Consider the following 20,636-nt stretch of genomic DNA (forward strand, 5'->3'; position numbering starts at 1 on the left):
GGAGATAAAAGCCGAAGAAAAGGAGCATCAGAGGAAGCATGAGGGGGAAATGCTGACTCTTCACCAGAGTCATGGAGGTAATGGGGAAGGGAGTAACTGGACCCCAGAAGCACAACAGGTCAGTAAATTCCTTCCGCAATTTAAAGAAGGGGATAATTTTGATAGTTTCATTCACATGTTTGAAAGGGTATGCAAACAGTATAGTGTTGACCAAAGGCTCTGGGTATGGTTCCTGACCCCCTTTACTCAATGGGAAAGCTGTAACTTGTATATCACAAATGCCTGACTCTGTTTTGATTATACTGCTGTAAAGAAATGTGTTACAATGTTTTAAGCTAACTCCGGAAATGTATAGGAAAAAGTTTCGTGAGCATAGACGCAAGGCAGATGAAAATGTATGTGAATATGTTGTTGAACTGAGCACTTATTTTCATAGCTGGGTGAGTGGATGTCAGGTCACCACTTTTGAAGGGCTGGCCGACTTTTGGTGAGGCAACAAGCCCTTAGCACTTTGCCTGAGGACATGAGGATCTGGGTAGCTGATAAACAATGTGCTACTTCAGATGAGTTGGGGAAGAAGGGAGACCTATACCTGGCCAGCAGGGCAGTCCTGCCCAGGAAGGGGACCCCCAGTACTGTTCAAGGGTCTAAAGGAACTCATGGTGGGCAGTACAGACTGCCCCAACAGAATCCACCAGTAGAAGGGGAAGCCACTAGTCCAGGTACACGTCCAGGAGCTAGGGTTAAATGTTTTGAATGCAACCAGTAGGGCCATGTGGCATACAAGTGTTCATGGAGGCAAGGTGGGGAACCAAAGGTGAGGGAGCCAGTAAGTGGGAAAGACAAAATGCCAATAGTGGGTTGTCTTGAAACAACAGGGGTATGGAACTACCATCTTGCAGATATCCTGAGAGGGAAGGATTTGGATAAGGCAGTACTATGTACTCATGCAGTTACACGCAGTGAGGCTAGGAGACAAGCATGCAAGTCTGGTAGCCTGGGGGAGATGCACAGACTGACTGCATACTTGCAGCCAGGACTGCTGAGGTGGTTACTTCAGGGAGTGAGCTACGCTGTAGCAGTGAGACTGAATCTAAGCCACAGCTGCTTGTGGGTACTGATGCTCCCTTGGACAGGGTAACTGCAAAGGTAGAGGTGAGTAGTAGTACCCAGGCTGACAGTGAGGCACCACTGCCAGAGGATGCCTGACTTCCAATGGTAAGGGAGCTGGGAAGGGTTACAAGGAGAGAGTTGAGACAAGCTCTCAGACCCTACAAAGCAAGGCCTGAGGCAGGTAGCTAGGGAGGCACCTGATTCTCAAGGGAAGGGGGGATCTGTATACTGGGACAAAGGGTTACTATACAGAGAGTGGACCCTGAGGGAGGGCTAGAAGGTGAGAGTACAGCAGTTGATAGTGCCTAGAGCTTACTGTCTGGAGCTTCTAGCCATAGCCCATGATACTCCCTTTGCAAGTCATATGGGCATAAAACATACAATGAGGCGTATTATGCAGAATTTCTATTGGCCTGGAATTTCCAGATGTAACAGGGTACTGCAGGACCTGTGAGCAGTGCCAAAAGGTAGGCAAGGCAAGAGAAAAGGTGAGAGCTCCTTTGACGCCTTTGCCTGTGATTGAGGAGCCATTTCAGAGGGTAGCTATGGATATTGTGAGTCCTCTGAGTACCCCAAGTTCCACAGGGAAAAAGTATATCCTAGTAATAGTGGATTATGCTACACGATACCCTGAGGCAGTGGCTTTGTCCTCTACGGAGGCAGAGAAGGTGGCAAATGCTTTGTTAGAGATTTTCAGCAGGGTAGGTTTCCCAAATGAAATACGGACTGACCGAGGTGCCAATTTCATGTCAGACCTGCTGGCTTGTCTGTGGAAGTCCTGTGGGGTGAAGCACATGAAGACCACCCCCAGACTAATGGTCTTGTTGAGAGGTTAAACTCAATCAAGTCCATGCTATTTGCAGATCAGTTTAAGAGGGAATGGGACAAATATTTGCCCCATCTGTTTGTTTACAGAGGGGTTCCCCAGGAATCCACAGGTTGTTCACCCTTTGAGTTGCTGTATGGGCACAGGGTGAGGGAACCTCTAGATTTAATTCAAGATGAGTGGGAAGGTGAGTGTGAGCCTCACAAGGAGTCTGTTGTGGCATACGTCTTAAACCTCAGGACAAGGCTCAGGGAACTCATGGGCTTGGCCCATGAGAACCTGGCAGAAGCCCAACAGAAAAAGGTGTGGTATGACAGGAATGGTCGAGCTAGAGAATATACTGTGGGGCAGCAGGCAATGGATCTCATTCCTGTCAGACACAACAAGCTGCAAGCAGCTTGGGAGGGACCCTACAAGGTGGCAAGAAAGGTAAGTGATGTTAATTACATGGTGGAAGTGCTAGGCAGACGGCAGGGGCACAGACTGTACCATGTTAACATGATGAAACCTTACCATGCTAGGGAGGCACTTGTGCTGAGCATTTGCAGTGGATTGCAGGAGGAGTCTGAGGGAATCTGGGGACTGATCTCCTCAGTGAGGCTCGGGCTGACACCTCGGTGGAAGGGGTAGCAATGTCCCAGCAGCTATCTGCTACCCAGGTTTGAGAAAGCTGAGCAGTGTTGCAGGAATTTGGGGACATGTTCACTGGGAAACCAGGGAGCATCCACCTGGTGCAGCACCAGGTGGATACAGGACTCCAAAGGCCCATTAGACAGCCCCCTTATAGGGTGCCTGAGAGAGTCAAACTCTGAGGAAAGAGGTACAGGAGATGTTGGAACTAGGGGTGATTCAAGAGTCCAACAGTCCCTGGGCCTCACCAGTTGTGTTGGTGCCAAAGAAGGATGGCAGCACCAGGTTCTGTGTGGATTACAGGAAGTTAAATAATCACACAGAGTCAAATGCTTACCCCATGCCTAGGACAGATGAGGCCCTAGAGCAGCTGGGTGGGGCTAAGTATCTTACAACCATTGATCTTACCAAGGGTTACTGGCAGGTGCCCTCGACTCCCAGTGCTAGAGAGAAGTCAGCCTTTGTGACTCCTTTTGGCTTGTACGAGTTCACAAAGATGCCCTTTGGGATGAAGAATGCCACAGGGACTTTCCAGAAGCTGGTGGATAATATCCTAGCAGGAGGGCTTGCCCTTGCTTACCTAGCTGACACTGCCATCTACAGCCATTCCTGGCCAGAGCACCTTCAGCATGTCAGGTAGGTGCTGGGCAGACTACAGAGGGCAGGGCTGACCATTAAGCCGAGCAAATGTCAGGTGGGTATGTCAGAGGTCTCCTACCTAGGACATAGAGTGGGGAGTGGTAAGATAAGGCCACAACCTGCCAAAGTGGAAGCTACTCAGGCATGGCCTGCACCTGTTACCAAAAAGCAGGTGAGGGAATTCTTAGGGACAGCATGGTACTACAGATAGTTTGTCCCTAGTTATAGTGCCATAGTTGCTCCCCTCACAGACCTGACAAGGAAGAACAGGCCAGATAAGGTAGTGTGGACCCCAGTATGTGACCAGGCATTTCAGAAGCTTAAAAATGCTTTGACAGGACCCCCCTATGTTAGCCAGTCCAGATTACAGCAAAGACTTTGTTGTGTAAGTGGATGCTTCGAACCATGGGATGGGGACTGTACTTAGCCAGATTTCTTAAGAGGGGGAAGAGCACCCAGTGGTTTATCTCAGTCATAGACTCCAACCCAGGGAGGAATGCTATGTAGCTGTAGAAAAGGACTGTCTAGTTATAGTGTGGGCATTGCAGAAACTTCAGCCTTATCTGTATGGAAGAAAATTCACTGTAATGACAGATCACAACCCTCTAACATGGTTAAACAGAGCCAGTCAGCAAAATGCCAAGTTGCTAAGATGGAGCCTGGAGTTACAAGCATATGATATGTCAGTGCAGCACTCATGTCACTATGTCAGTGGGAGTAGCAATGCCAATGGATATGGGCTCTCAAGACAGGGAAATGGGGTGAGGTACACCCAGATAGAGCTAACCCTCTCAAGCGGCGTTTCTCAAGGGTCACTTGAAAAACTAGCTTGAGTTCTCTGGGGGGGGGGGGGATGTGAAGATTGGGGAAAGATGGGCGAAGGCTGCCAGCCTAGTCAAATAGAATTTGATACATAATTCTATCATTTGTATAAATACATGTAAAATACAGGTTTGTGTTCTTAAAGGAAAGAAAACACTGTAAAATGTGAAATTCAGGATTGTTGCAACATTGCCATCTGCTGTAAGGAAAACCAAGCCAAGCATTTCAAATATTTTTTGAAGTTACAATTATCTAAAAAAAATGGTGCCGAAGCGTCTGGCTGAACACATTCTTTCTATTGTCTTAACTTAAGGAATAATTGTTAGAGTATACATGTGAAATGTTTTTTATTGTTGTAGTTTCCTGAGCAGGTGTTAGCTTGCTAAATAATGCAGTTTGCTTGCCTGGGAACTCCAGACTAAGTGCCAAGATGATGTAATGTGAATACTGGGAAAACCAAAGTGTCAAAATGATGTAATTTGGGAGGGCCTTAGCAGAGCTGTTTGTTAGTGTTTACAAACTATTGTTCAGTGAGAGACTAAAAGCATTTGTCTTGGACCATCAACTCCAGTACTGCTTATATGTATGTAAGTAGGATTATAGCACTGCTTTTTCTCTTAAGAACAGCTAAAGATTAGAAAGTTAGATTAAGTGTTTTTCTTTGACATCAGACCTGTCCTACTGTATTGTTTTAAGTTTCTATGTGATCTCTGAACTCTTAGATACCTCTGTAGTTTAGTAGCATTGTCTTGTGTTTTAATTATTTATTATTAAATATTTTAAAAACCTTTACCTGTGGCTGGTTTGTGTAGAGACAGAGTAGGCTCTAGAGTACACTGCATATTTATAGAGTTCATTGTAATAGGCCACTCAAAAAAAAGTCTTAGACTGAACAGTCACATTACCAATTGATAATATTGCACAGTAATAACTGGACAGCCTTTTAAGGGCCTTTGGGTAGCTGATAATTATTAAGCTGGTGGTGGCAGTAATTACTACCATATAGTCTGGGTAAAGGGGCACAGCTAGAGAATCTGTCAGCCTTTCCCAGGAGTGTCTGTGAAGTTGTATAAATACTTATCTCAAAGTGTGTGTGGTGTGTCAGCTACCTGGGCAGGGACACGAAGCACTGGTTGGACAGAGAGGGTACTGGAGGTTAGCTTGCCAGCTAGGCTGAGATCTGGACCCTATAGCTGTGCCAATGGGGAGTCTTATTGGGGACCTGGAGAGCAAGGGAGCAACCAGCCCCAGACTGACTGTGATCCCTGTGTGCACTTAAGGGAAATTGTACTTTACTGTGTGTATCTGTCATCCTTTCCTCCTCTAGCATACAACCTCCCTGGTGTTAGTGGTGAGGATTGAGGCTCCTTGATTACTGGGCCAGGGCACGGTCGTCACAGTGACATACTCAAAAAATTTTGAAGTTAAGCATACAAAATCTTTGACAAAACTATACTGGGGACAGGCATGGAAAAGTAAGTTTCCTGCATCTGCCCGAGTAAGTTCCATGATACTTCTCCCTATCATTTTATATAATATGCCTGTGAGGCCAACTGATCTGCAATAACTGGGGCCTGTGGAAAGGCCTTCTTGGACTGGGACTTCAAATAGCCTAATTCTAGGTATCAGAAACGCATCCAGTTTTAATGGGCTATTCAGAATGTGAGTGGGGGAAATAGCAGACTTTTTGACTGCACAATCAGACTTCATGGTATCTCATCTGGTCTATTGAACTGGTATTACGGAGTACAAACCTCACTATTCCGAATGCAATTTCATGTTAGGAAACATACTGCACGAAGAACAATGAATGGGACTCCCTTTTGTGGCTTGAAATTTGCTCCAGGTCTGTATTCTACTGTTAGCTATATATGTCAGGGCTCTTATGGAGATACATTTTGTTCTAGCTCATTATTCTTTTGTTTCTTCAATTTCATTTTTTATGTCATACAACTGGATGTAAAGTTTTACTTTGAATGATGCTTTGTTTTTTTGTTTACCAAGTTCTTTTTTTGTGGAGATTACCTTGCCTCCTTGCATTAGGTTGGATAAAGTCTGAAGTTTTTGTACACCCTTTTCTTTTGTTTTAATACTCTGTTGATTTTGCACAATACTGGACTACGCTTAATGGTGATACCTTTATCAATGGAGTTTTTTAAAGTTAGCACATATCTGGCTCTAGTGGGCTAAAGTTCTGAGCTGTTAATGATCTGCTTCCTCTACCTATGGAACAGAGTTTGATTCCTTTCACCTTAATTTCTCTACAGTATGATTCTGAGCAAGTCATTTAATGTGACAGTGCTCCTTGAACACCCCACAATGGGATAGTTTTGTCCAGTGGGCTTACCCAATCAATGGACAGGTAAAATAAATACATGCTGCAAAGGGCTGTCAATGAGTCATCAATTGTTTGGGGGGACTTGTATACAATCCCAGCTGATTTACACAAGGTGAATGTTCAGGGAAAAGAGTTGCCCTTTGAAAGCTCCTTAAATACAGTATATATATATATATATATATATATATATATATATATATATATATATAATTTTTTAATAAGGTTTGGTTTGGTGTATATGAGGAATGTTCTGGCATTTTAGTCATAGAGAAAAGGGGATAAAATAACATTTAACTTATTGAGATCATCCTGACAGCTGCAATATGTTTTCCCCTTGTTTTCACTTTTATAGCTGGGAAGAGTTATACATGTTGATTAAGTAGAAATGAATCTGCATATTTCTCGGCCTACCTACACTTCACTGATGCCTTTTTTGTTGTTCGCCTTTTCAAATATTTAATGTCACAGTAAGTTTTAGCATAATGTGTTTAGTGCAAGTGTGTAGTGCGCTTTTGAGAGTTTTTTCCCATTTTCACCAATCTGGTGCAACCTCAGAGTTTGTATATATAATTTAGGGGCTTGCCGCCCCCATAACATTTTTTTTTGCATTTTTTAATAGTTTTCTATTGACATTTTTCAGAATTCATCTTTTAGAAAGCTGCCAACTGAAAATGTGTCTCTTGAGAGAATATAGGTAAACTATATTTATCGCATAATGGGGAAAAGATGCCGGACATAATAGTTAATGAAATAAGGGTCTATTTCACATAGTCGAAGTCTTATAACTTTGAACATGTAATGTTTGAACCATTATGTTCGAAGTTACAAAACGTCGACTATGGATAAACAAAAAAACAATGGAAAACAAAAACTGTTTTAAGAAGGGGGGCAAGCCCCCCTGCACCCCCACTACTTAAATATACCAACTCAGAGATTGCACCCCATTGAACAAAATGGAAACCTCCACTTATGAAGATTTGCATTCAAGAGCTCGAACTTTTACAAATTCAAACTTATGGTCTTGACCATATGAGGTTCGAAATTGTAAAAGTTTGACTGCGTGATAGGAACCCATGAAATAAGCCCTGATTGTAGACTGTACTAATTAGAAGTGTTTCTATTACAGAGCCAGAAGGATATATCCAATGGAGGAAGTGAAGCATATTGCTAAGAGGAAGATAAACTTATTCATTATAAACTCTAACACATTTATCCAAAGAAGGCTGGGCAAATTAGGAAGGACTGGACACAAAGATCATACAAGTGGGAAAGGGAGTGACACAGTATAACACAGATAATGATGGAAGGATTAGTTCATAAAGTCAAATATAAATTACAAGCTCAAAAGCATGGAAGTTCTAATTATTTAAGGTTTATAAAACAGAGAACACGTCATACAGGTACATGATATGGGTGTTATATGAAGTCTCTGGACTTTAAGCTAGATGCACAATGTTACAAGAACAGTGTTTAAAATGTTATCTAGCTGTACTAAATGATTCATGCAATGGAAAGTACAGTTGTGTAAGTCCTACTTATTTGAAACAGCAGATATTGGAATTTCACAACGCCTCAATATATGCGTTCAAACCTCAACAACCCCACAATGGCAGCTTTCCAGAGCTCAGAATTCTGTCCTCTGACTCCCTTGTGATACGGGATTGGCTAATCCTCTTCCATCATTGGAAGCCAAACCCTTTCACAGGAAGTCAGTTGTTTAGGCTTTTAATGTTAAGTAGGAAAAGACAAGGACAAGAAGCATGAATTGCCTGAAATCAACAGATTCACAACTAAACCACCAACGCAAATAACCAAAGCTAACCAACAACACAGTAAGGATGGATTACGCTCTAACCATATAAAATAAGGGGGGGGGGTGGCTGGCTTCTGCCATTGAGGCAGTGTGAAATCTGAACATTCTACTGTTACAATTAAAAAGGACTTACACAACTGTACTATGTTCATCATTTACACTGCCTCAGTGGCATATGGGTAAGATTCCTAAAGCTCACCCTACCTGGGAGGAAGGAAAGATAAGGATCTATGCACACCTGAAGAATGGTCCTTAGAAACCCTGCTCTAGAACTTGAGAAAGAACCCAGTTTGGAGTGCTTTATAAAGATATGAACCCAGGACCAGGTTTCTGCCTCTATAATGCAGTAGAGTCCATTCCCTTCTAATATGAGACTGAAGAGGATAAGCCTCTAGTGGAATGTGCCTTAACTTTTCTTGGAATATATTTACAATAGTGGGAGAAACAAAACGCAATAGAGAGAACAAACAATGATCAAGCATTTGCTTAGAGACAGGTTGACTCCTTGGAGCCCCCAGAACAGGAAATAAAAGGGGCTAACACAGACAAACAATTGGTGCCAAAGCCATGAACTCAAACTAAATGCAAGAAAGTGCATTATTATTCCCTTTGGTAAAGGAGATGCCCCTGCAAATTACAATATAGACAGTATCCCCCTAAGCTCAAATCCAGTGTTGCGAGATTTGAGAACACAGGTTGATAGCAACCTAAACTTCGATCACCATGTATCCATAATGGTAAGGGAAGCAGTCTATTTTGGGCATCTCATAAACAGAGGCATTGCATCCAGGACTAAGGATGTTATAGCTCCTCTGTACTCAACCTTCATCAGACCACTAATAGCATACAACTCTCCCTTCTGTATGTACCTCACCAGACAACAGCAGCAACTGGACAAACAACAAAGGTTCCTCACCAGCAAAATACATGGCCTTCAAAACATGACCTTATATGGGTAGAGTGAAAGCCCTGCCACTGTACAGTATATCCTATAGGCTGCTGATAGCAACTTGTGCCTAGCCTACAGAGCCCTAATGAAAATGCTACACATCCGCAAGTCAAATGGGACAAGATTCACTCACTCCAGGGAACTTAACCTAGCCTGTGACATTAACAGGACTTGCTCCCAGAGATTGATGCTGCTCTGGAACAGACTCCCAATCCACATGAAGCAGAGCTCCTCAATGACCCTATTTAAGCGAAACTTGGACACTTGGTTGGAGACTGTAAATTCACCCGGGATTGGCACCTATAGCTATCATGGATAAGGGCAGTCGGTGCTGATCATCGACTCGCAAATACAGACCATCTAATATGGTCAGTTAGGGAGAATATGGGTAATGACACGACTAGGCTTGTAAAGGTTCTTGGGCCATAAGCCTAGTAACCTCCTATGGTCCTATGATCCTTCAACTTTCCTGATGGGCTTAGTTCTGTTAAGGTAGTAACTGAGTTGCCTATGCAAATTCTAGGTATACAGAACCTTGTCTCCCTTGTTTTTAGGTTCGAGAAAGAAAACTGGAAAATTGCTGGCTTTACTCATGGCAAATTCAGAAACAACTTTTGACATGAAAGATGGATTAGTCGTAAAACAACCCTGTCCTTGTGGGAAATCAGACAAGGCTAGTCCACCATGACGGCTTGCAGTTCAGAGACTCGTCTTGAAGATTTCAGAGTAATAAGGAAAACAGTTTTCCAAGTGATGAACTATAAATCACCCTGAAAGGCAGGTTCAAAAGGAGTTAAGGTCATTTTTTTTAAGAACCAAGTTAACATCCCAAGGAGGAAGAATTTGCTTTTGAGTGGGTCTCAAGTGCAACACTCCTTTTATAAAGTATTTGACCACAAAGAGAGACAAAAGAGGGGATCCATGGGCAGACAAGATGAGATAGCAGCAAGATTCACATTGACAGAAGCATAAGATAAGCCATTGTTGAGTAGGTCACACAGATATTTCAAAACCAAAGAGGTGGACACCATACCGGGCCCTCTGTTGTCAGATAAGCATCACCTAGAAAACCTCTTCCTCTTGTAAACACAAGATATTCTAGTTGCAGGTTTTCTTGCCTCCTTCAATACCTGCTTAGCACAGCTTCATGGAACAAGTGCCTAAAAGATAGTACGCTAGAATCATCCAGGCTGTCAGCTAAATCTGCTCCAAGTTGGGGTGCATCAGTTGCTCCTCATGCTGTATGACTAGGTCCAGAGTGTAAAGAAGTTTGTAGTAATTGTCATGGGCAATTTCCAGTGAAAGCGAGAACCAACTTTTTCTGGGCCAAAAGGGGGTCAACCACAATGATATCTGGTAATGCTTTATAAATCTTCAAGTACCATGGTTATTAGTGGAAAGGGTGAAAAGCATACAAGAACATTCCTGTCCAAGGGAAATAAAAGACATCTGTCTTCCAGGCCTTCTTGCATGGAGTCCTGAACAGAATGCTGCCAGTTGATTGTTCAGAGAGAAGGCAGAGAGGTCCACTTGAGGTACTCCCCCTATATTAATCAAATTGTGGAAGACCCCCTGATCTACTTTCCATTCATGAAGGTCTGTCTTGGTCAACTTGTTTGCCAAACAGTTCTGCTCTGATGGAATGTATGATGCCTGTAGAGTGAGACTTTATCATGAAGCTATATCCCAATCTAATACGGCTAGTCTGCAAAGAAGTACACCTGGTTCTGTGTCTGTTCTTGGTGCCCCACACCCCCTGCACTTTATCCATCCTAAGACTGCTCCCTGAGCAAAATCTGAAGTGTCGGTGGTGACTGACTGTTTTGGAGCTGAGAGGGAGAAGGGGAGACCTGGATTTAAGGATATCGGTTGTCTTTACCAAAAGATTTTTCTTCTGTAGAGTTTTGCCAGGGGTATTATGAGAATCTTAGATGCCATGAGGCCCAAAATCCTAAGGTATTCCTTTGCAATGAACGACGTCCGAGTAGAAAAACTTACAAACAGATCTGGATAGAGATCTGTTTTTTTCCTGTGGAAGAAAAGCTCTTTCAACAGAGGTGCCTAGTTGACATCCCAGGAACACAATCCTATGTGAAGGAGTCATAAAAATCTCAGTTTGTGTAAGACATATTTCTTACACAACAGAGAGATTCCCGACTCTTTGAAAAACGACTCTGCAGAGATAAGCAAGTCTTCTAAATCTGGAAAAATGTGGATACCCCGCAGCCTGCGATACGCTGTAATTGGAGCTAAACACTGTGAACACTCCTGGTGCAGCAGATAGTCCAAAAGTTAAGTCAGAGAACTGATAATGTGACCCAAACAACAAAAAAAAAAACTCAAAAAAATTCTGAAGTCTGGATGAATAAGGATGTGATAAGCATCTTTAGCAAGATAAGTCTAGTGTTGTCAGGAAACTTGAAAGAGGAAGAAGAGATAAAGTACAGTTGTGTACACTTACCATAAATGTAGATGTTCGAGTGTATTCACTGTTGCAGTCCTAACAAATGGGTTATCTGGCTCCTGGTAGCCCTCGATCGGCCAGAATACCAAAGGTAAGCAAAAATGGCGTTGGCTGTCGTCAGTTGTAAAGGACGTCAGGGCGTCCGATACAAAAGGAGGCAGCCGACGTCACTTCCTCAGTCTTTCTTGCCATAACAGTCAGAAGCCCCCAGAAAACAAGGTTTAAACCAAAAGTCATTTGGCAAATACCAAAAAGTAGCCTGTACCTTAGGAAAAGAGAAAAGGGGGAAGGAGGGAGGGAAACCAGGACTGCAACAGTGAATACACTCAAACATCTACATTTATTGCAAGTGTACACAACTGTACTATGTTCATCGTGTTTCACTGTTGCAGTCCTAACAAATGGGTTGATTACCAAAGTCCAGAGAAGAGGGAGGAGGGTACCAACACAATCAAGGATTGGAGAGCATGCCCTGCAGAACAGCAGTGGCAAACCCCACCCTGGATCTAGAAAACAAAGGCAAATTATAATGGTTTGTGAAAGTGTGTACAGAAGACCATGTGGTAGCCTCTAAAATGTCTTTAGTAGGGACACCCCTTAAAAAGGCTGCAGAAGTGGAGGCTGCTCTAGTGGATTGGGTCCTCACCCCTTGAGGAGGAACCTTCCCATGAAAGGAATAACAGAAAGTAATACAATGTGCAATCTATTTAGAAATGGTTTGCTTAGAAATAGCTTTGCCCTGAGCTCCAGGAGCAAAACTGACCAATAACTGCGCTGATTTCCGAAGGTCTTTAGTCCTGTCCAGGTAAAACCAGAGCTGTCTGTGTACATCAAGAGAATGCAGGATCCTTTCACCTCTATTTTGAGGATTAGGAAAGAAAGTAGGAAGGTGTATGGACTGGTTAAGAGCCAGGCTAGAAACCACCTTAGGCATAAAAGGGGGATTGGTCCTCAGGGAGGCACGATCTGCATGGAAGAAGAGAATAGGCTCCACACCCATCAAAGCCTGCAGCTCTGAAACTCTCCTTGCTGAAGTTATAGCTAAGAGGAAGTGCATTTTCTAAAAGAGAAACTTTAAATCTGCAGAGGCAGCTGGCTCAAAAGGAGGAAGAGTAAGTTTCTCCAAAACAAAATTAAGGTCCCAGGCCGGGGCAGGTGCTCTTCTGGGAGGTTTTAAGTTGCTAGCACCTCTGAGAAACATTTTCATCAGGGGATGAGAGAAAATGGGCTGTTCAAAAGAACAATGAGCAGAAATAGCTGAAGCATGGATCTTGATAGAGGAAAAGGAAAGTCCTTCTTGAAGCAAATCAGCCAAGTACTCCAAGATCAGAGGAAGAGTAGGCTGAGAAGAAGATTCCCCTCTAGCCTGCATCCAATGAGAGAATCTTTCCCATTTGCCAGTGTAGGACTTCCTAGTGCTAAGCCTCCTGGCCTCATGAAGAACGTCAACTACCTGCTGGGAAAGGGAAGAAGAAGATAGATTCATATAATGAGCCATGCTGCCAAATGGGGAGACTGAAGATGAGGATGCAGAATTTTTTCCCCCTTCCTGAACCAAAAGATCTGGTTTCAGAGGAAGATGCCAAAGAGCAAATTGGGAGAGACTGTGAAGCAGTGGATACCAATGCTGCCTGGGCCAGTCTGGAGCTATGAGAATGTTCCTTGGTCTTGGTCTTTCGTCCCTGATCTTCAGCAATACTCTGGGAAGAAGAGGAAGAGAAGGGAAGGCATAAACTGAAAGACAGAGCATCCACTTTCCAGGCCTTGCTGTGATACTGTCTGGTGCAAACAGGCAGAAGGTGGTTGTCCAGGGAGGAGAAATGATCCACCTGAGGAGTGCCCCAACGCTGAATGATGATGTAAAAGACTGTTCTGCTCAGCTGCCACTCGTGAGGATCCAGGGTCTGTCTGCTCAACTGGTCTGCCAAAACACTGTGTCTCCCTGGAAGAAACTGAACTAAAAGATGTAGGCCCAATGACGCTGCTGTGGACCACAGAATCATGGTCTGTCTGCACAGAGGGTAAGAATGAGTCCCTCCCTGTTTGTTGATGTACCACATGAATGTGGTGTTGTCTGTTCTGACAAGCAGAGTTCCTGGGGAAAGAAGATGCTTGAAAGCCAGTAAGACCTGCTGAACTGCTATAAATTCCTTCAGGTTTATGTGCAAGTGCATCTGCTGGGCATTCCAATGTCCCTGAATGCATCTGCCATCCAGGTGAGCTCCCCAGGCATAGTCCGATGAGCCTGTGGTCAGAACTTGAATGGCAGGAGGTGGGCGGAAAGGCATGCCCATGTTTTGTAAACAGGCTGTTGCCCACCATAGAAACTCTGTCTGCAGACAAGGAAGCAGAGGAATTATCACATCCAGGTCCTGTGTGTTGACACCAAAGGTTCTTGAGGTACCATTGCAATTTCCTCATATTCAGTCTTATATATGGAATCACGAGAATACAACAGGCCATGAATCCCAGAGCTTGCAGGGAGCTGGGACAGGCTTGCCAAGTCCTTGAAGTAAACTGAAAGAGCTGTCTGCTTCTCCTGGGTGAGATACATCATCTGTGCGGCTGTGTTCAGACTTGCTCCCACGAATGTTATCTCCTTGGTTGGTACCATTTTTGATTTTTGTTCATTGAGAGTGTAACCCACGGAAGAAAGAAGAGTCTTTACAAATTCCAAATCCTTTAACAGCTGTTCCTGAGAATTTGCTTGAATTAGACAGTCGTCCAAGTATGGATAAATCTGAATTTTCTTCTGCCTGCAAAAAGCAATGACTGGAGCTAGGCACTTTGTGAAAACTCTGGGAGCAGTAGATAAGCCAAAGGGCAGAGCAGAGAATTGATAATGTTGCTTTCCCACTCTGAAGCGAAGGTACTGCCTGCAGCTTTCCCAGATAGGGATGTGCAGATAAGCTTCGAGATCCAACATTACCAGCCAGGAATCCTTTTCTAACAATGGTAGCAACTGATGCAGAATGAACATTTTGAACTTTGGAATTATCAAGAAAGAGTTCAGAATGGAGAGATCTAGGACAGGACGCCAGGTGCCTTCCTTTTTTGGAACTAGGAAAAGTCTTGAATAGAAACCCTGGCCTACCTGCTGAGCAGGGATGGATTCTATAGCTCCCAGATGTAACAGAGACAAAATCTGCTTTTCTACTTCTGCCCTTCGGTTTGGAGGAGCGTCTGGGAATCCTTTGGGTACTGGAAAGGAGTGAAAGGAAAACTTGTGCCCTACGGATACAGTTCTGAATACCCATTTGTCGTCCGTGATGGTGGCCCAGACCTTTGCAAAAAGGGCCAACCTTCCCCCTAAAGGACTCTCCGGGCAAGCAAGAACAGGCAGTAGTTGGACAGAGTCACTGAGAATGTTTAGATTGAGATGCAGACTTAGAACTTTCCCCCTTGGAAGAAGAAGCCTGCCAACACTTAGACCTTTGAGGGGTAGCCACCTGTCCCCTAGAAGACTTGTAACCTTTAGTCCTATAACGGTTCTGCCAGCTGGTATCAGGGAACGTCCAACTCTTAGAAGGGTAATTCCTGCTAAAGCGAGGAGGCTGAACTTGCAGATAGTCTAACTGTCTGCATAGACTTGGCCTTGTCTTCCATCTTCTTGAGCACTTCCTCTGCTTTGCTGCCAGAAAGACTGTCCTTATGCAAAGGTACATCTAAAAGCTTAGCCTTGACAGGCTCAGGTAGGGGCTGCTCCCTGAGCCAAGCGTGCCTTCTAATAACACAGCCAGTAGCTGTAGCCCCACAGGAGGCTTCTAGAATGTCAAAACCACAATGCAATGAATATTTATTAACAAGACTGGCAGAATTCAGCAAATCCTGCATATCCTTACTCTCCACCAACCGAGGTGCACTTGCTATCCTAGACTTAATAGTTTTCAAGGTGTGCTGCTCGTACTTCAGTATATGAAAAAGACAATTAGTAGACCTAATAGCAAGAGTGGCAGAGGTATAAACCTTTTTACCCCACCTAAGTTCCTAGATTCTCTGTCAGAAGGCACAGAATTTTTAGTAACAGTGGCCTCAACTCCTTTAGGACCTTGAGAAATAACCTCTGGATCAGCCAGCGGATTCCTGAAAAGAAACAAATGAGAATCAGGGACTCTATAGTACCCTGCAGGTTTCCTGGGAGCAGGAGGAACTGAATTTGGAGTCGAGGAATTTTCCAGAAAAAAGATCAACCACCTCCAACACAGGTGGAATAGCCAAAGGCTTATGCTGAGGCAAATCCAAAAACTCCCTAATCCTTTTCTTTGAAAGGGGATAATCCTGACTTTCCCATTAAAATGCTCCCTGAGAGTATTTAAAGCATCACCAAAAGAGAAATCTTCAGGAGGAGAAGCAGAAGGGATGGAGTCCTCTGCGTCTGAATCCTCAAAAGCAGAGAAAGCCTGAGAAACTTCCTCTTCATTAACAGAACTGCTAGAAGTATCAGGACCTGAAAAAGACAAAGCCTCAGGAGAGACATCCCTCCCTTTTTTATGAAGGAGGAGGCTGCGAACCCCTAATAAGGGTCAAAAGGTCATCAGCCATTTTATCCATTTGAGAATGAGGAGAACGAGGGACCTGGAGCCTGTTTCCTCACACGCTTACGACTGGAAGATTTACCTGCAAGTCTGAAGGACTCGGGAGGTCAGGCAACCACTGAAAGTGAAGCCGAAGTTGTCAGTATGAGCTTGCTGCCTGAACGAGGAACAGAGGCCTTGGACACCGGAGTCAGCATAGGGGCTCCGGATCCAGCTGAAGAGGTCACAGGCAGAAGATCAGAATCCAAAATGGAAGCCGGAGGCCTGAGGCCTCTGAAATGGTCTCAACCAAGGCCTGCAGTTGAAAATCTGTGGGCTGCAGGGGCAGCAAAGGCGCTTCACTCGCTACCATGTGACTGATGACCAACTTATCATCATCCGAGGACTTGACCTTTGGAAGCCTGTCGCGGTCCTTATCCTTACGCTTCTTGGGGATATCCGAAGCCTGAAGACCAGCAGATGCCATACCGACAAACTTAGGCCAAACTCCAAAATGCTTAGCCCGACGATGAATAGTACGTGGATTAAAGGAGGCACAGAGCTCACAATTAGGAACGCTGTGGTCAAGGCCTAAACAAATAATACAATAGGAATGAAAATCTCTATGGGGAATCTGCTTTCCACAGGTAAGACAATTAGTAACCTTTTCTAACATTCGTTAAGGCAAGAAAAGAGGATCCCCAACAGGGTACTTAGCTGTAGTTGACTTCAACTTTGTAGTCGGAAACCAAAAAAGGCAAACTGCCGACCTGCAAGAAATGTTTCTGCTTCGGGCTCCATGGCAAGGAAGACTGAGGAAGTGACGTCAGCTGCCTCCTTTTGTATCAGACGCCCTGACATCCTTGACAGCCGACGCCATTTTTACTTACCTTTGGTATTCTGGCCGATCGAGGGCTACCGGGAACCGGATAACCCATTTGTTAGGACTGCAATAGTGAAGGATGATGAACATCAGGTTGTGAAGTGACATCACTTTGAATTTGGGCACCATCACAAACAGGTTTAGGAAAGAAAGCTCAAGAACTTTCTTTGGCACTAAACATATCCTTGAAAAAAGCCCTTACTCTTCTGGGAAGGAGGAACTGGTTCCATCACTTATTGAAACAGCATGTGATGAAGAACCAGTGGAAACGAGAGAGTCTGATCTGAAGGATGAGGAATGACCCCCCCCCCCCCCCCGGAAAGGAGGAATTTCCTACCACTGCCATCTGTAACCTTGATGAATGGTATTCAGAAACAATTTGTCTGAAATTATCTATTGAAAAACTACACAAACCAAACTTAGTAAACAAAAAAAGAAAGAAGTAAAATCCACAAATTCGCAATTCCACAAGTCCACCAAATCTTTATTGTAAGCGCTTTCGTGCACTACCATTAAGTGCACTTCTTCAGACAAATAAACACATAATAGCAAACTTTATATATAGTGTATAAACACATCAAATTGCAATTAATCAATCAATGAAACCATTAAACCTACCCCTAGTTTTTTTAAAAAAACCTGAACAACGTAAAACACACTCATACCAGCCAAACAAAAAAAAATAATAATAATAAATAAACCAGCTTAATAAACAATATACTTTGTCTTAATGTTAAAAATATAATAAAATACAAATAGTATAACTTTAATACACACTGTAACGTTCTAATGCCCTCAACCTGAGTAAACATTTTATAGAACAATCATCATTGATTCCAGGATAAACATGTGCATTCGTTCATAATTGCCACAATAATTCCTGCTTGTCTAATTTAAGATGCCAAGGTCCACCTCTTGGATTCCTTAAAACACTCTGCACCACTGTAAATTGAAATCTGTGTGCTAAATTCGCTTATGTGCCTTGCCAAAGCATTGGTTTGAATGCCTCTAGAGATGGCATATATATGTTCGTATATGCGTTGTTTTAATTGGCGTTCTGTTTTGCCCAGATAAAAAACTGGGCACAATTTACAAGTAGCCAAATACACAACACCCTGACTTTCACAGTTATATTTATCATTAATTGAATATTGAATACCTTTAATGTTAAAAAAGACCCTGTTTGAATGTATTTACAATATTTACACCAGAGGGATCTTGGGAAAAAGATGAGTGGTCTGAGGTACAATTGGCCACAGTAGAGTCATCCAACTGCAGATAAGGCAAACTGCTAGCCTGGTGTGGTGGCAAAAGCGGCTTATTTTTATTTTCTTTTTGAGGCTGGAAGAACAGACTTCATGACTGGTAGTCTTGGTCAAGCTGAAAATGGTGCCCATTTCCCCATGGAAGACCAGCAACAATTACCAGTATACTCTACCAGTCCAAACAAGTTACTTTTTTGAAAGAAAAACAGTATGCTAAGATACAAAACTAAAATAAATGCAATTTCTTGGCAGAAAGATGTTTTCAGTTACTTTACCCCACTTTTAAACTGACAGAAAAAAAGAGCGCTCTGTTTAAAAGTGTATTACAGTCTCATGACAGTCTATTAAAACACAACATTCCTAGACTTAAGATAACTTTTCTGAAGAGGAAAAGTAATAAAACATCAAAACAATTAAGAAAATGGCCTTTTTATTTATTTATTTTTTTTTTAACCAAAAGGAACTTATTTGCCTAGCAAAAGAAAACACAAGCCAACCATAGATTTCCGAAAGACTCTGAGTGTACACTTCAGTGGCAGTAAAGCTCTAAAGGGCTTTACACCCAAACTTGTCTTTTTGTCAGCTCAGCTTGAGTTGGCTGACAATATGGGCGCGTGGAAGGTGCCCTGAAGCTTTGGAAGCTGTCTGGCTGTTACATCATTGGCAGGATATAACCCCTATAGTTAAGACTACTACTGCACTTCTTAATATGATGAACATCTTATCTTTCTAGTCTGGTATAAAAGAAATTGTAACAATTTACAGTTACTCACAAGTGTAACATGATTCCATAACCCAAAAGTGCACTACATACCTCCATCTGTCCTTTTTCTGTTGCAGTCTGGCAGTAAGGAAGACTAAATGGCAGAATTGCTACAGCAGGGCGAGGAAGTGTGGGTGGGTATCTGGCTCCCTTGCAAGGAATACACCTGTCAAATGAAAATAAAAAATGGTACTTTCAGTAAACTGCTATTACCAATTTAAATTATGCAGTTTAACAATTAAATGTACTAGACATTTATTTATGCAACTTAGACATCAAAAGATAAAACTGTAATCACAGATCCCTTTAAAACATTGGACAAAGCACACAGTGTCAGGATGGAAAAAAAACTTGGGAGACAAAGACTTAAACTTCACATTTGGATTTTCTGGGTCTTCTTATGGAGGCAAGTGCAAATCTGGGGCTCTTGCAGTGGTGAGTGAAGAACTTCAACATATTACAGAATTGCAAAATAACAAGGCCCCTTGGTCCCAGTGCTTTTTGGAAAGCTTGCTGCAGAAGATGCAATGATAACCTGGCCTCCATAGTGGTTAAAGTATACAACACAGGTGAGGGAGGACCTATCCGCTATTTTGATAGGTGCTAGATATGGGGCACATGCCTTTCAATGCTAATAAGCTATCAACAGTATTTAGAATTTCAAGAAAAAACTCAGCCAAACAAGAGTCTTCACTGTGTAATACACTGCAGTGGAGGTCCATGGGATATATGCAAATGACCCTTAAGGATATACCAACGTTTCAGCTATATGGCTTCTGAATGCCCATGCGTTTTTTTAGGTTTTTTTAAGTCTTTATGGGTGCATTCAGGCTAATAAAACCAAACCTCATTAGCTGCAGACATGCTATGTTTCGGAATTTTTGTGATCTTGTCAGTCCTGCATAACTGGATTGTTTGGCTATGCTTTAGAAACGCCGGGCTTACGACTGATATGATGGCCACAAACATTATTTTCAATGGCTTGTCTTTGTAACCTTTTGATCCTCTGCTTGGATTTGGGATATTTTGCAGGTACCTTAATATTTATGGACATCAGCTGGGTTTTAAGCCCTGCATTGCTAAAGCATTGACAAACAATCCACTTATAGGTTCATAGGTAGATACTAGGCTATCTGCCCTAGGGCATTTATAAGCCTAGCCAGAGTGTATTTGGCTTCCGCCTCCCTATTAGATTAGCCAACTGTACCTCTGTAAAGTAGGTCACAGAAGGTACCCTTTTAAGATTAGTTTACTGTGCCTCTGTCTAGCAGGGACACAGAAGAGATCCCAGGGGTGAATTTGCGATTTCCCATCCACGCGTCCAGATTTCGCTTGAAGAGGGTCAGCGAGGGGCTATGTCTAACATGGATTGGGATTCTATTCCAGAGTGAGGAGAGCCTCTGGGAAATGAATCTGTCCCTCCAGCATGTCCTATTTATTTTTGTGCTGAGGTTTAAGTCCCTGGAGCATGTAGCTCTAAGGGACTTGGATTTTTTGAGGTGAAGCATGTCCATTAATTCTGGGTTTGACATGGCTTTGTACGTCAGGCATACATCGCCTCTGAGTAGGCGGTAAGCAACTGAGTAGAGCTGGAGTTTCTTTAGTCGAGCTGCATAG

At 43.1% G+C, this 20,636-nt stretch overlaps 1 protein-coding gene across 3 annotated transcripts in view; it reads right to left on the minus strand.

Moving 5' to 3' along the window:
- The window catches only part of WDHD1 (WD repeat and HMG-box DNA binding protein 1), a 2,322,801-nt gene that overhangs the window by 654,639 nt on the left and 1,647,526 nt on the right, over nucleotides 1-20,636 (minus strand). For all 3 annotated transcript variants that reach the window (XM_044074408.1, XM_044074407.1, XM_044074406.1), the window contains exon 17: nucleotides 19,071-19,185. In XM_044074408.1, coding sequence (XP_043930343.1) covers nucleotides 19,071-19,185 — 115 coding nt within the window. The remainder of the gene's footprint in view (nucleotides 1-19,070; nucleotides 19,186-20,636) is intronic.

Source organism: Protopterus annectens, chromosome 6.part0 (assembly GCF_019279795.1).
Source record: "Protopterus annectens isolate FY-2018-M chromosome 6.part0, PAN1.0, whole genome shotgun sequence".
In the NCBI taxonomy this organism is placed as follows: Eukaryota; Metazoa; Chordata; order Ceratodontiformes; family Protopteridae; genus Protopterus; species Protopterus annectens.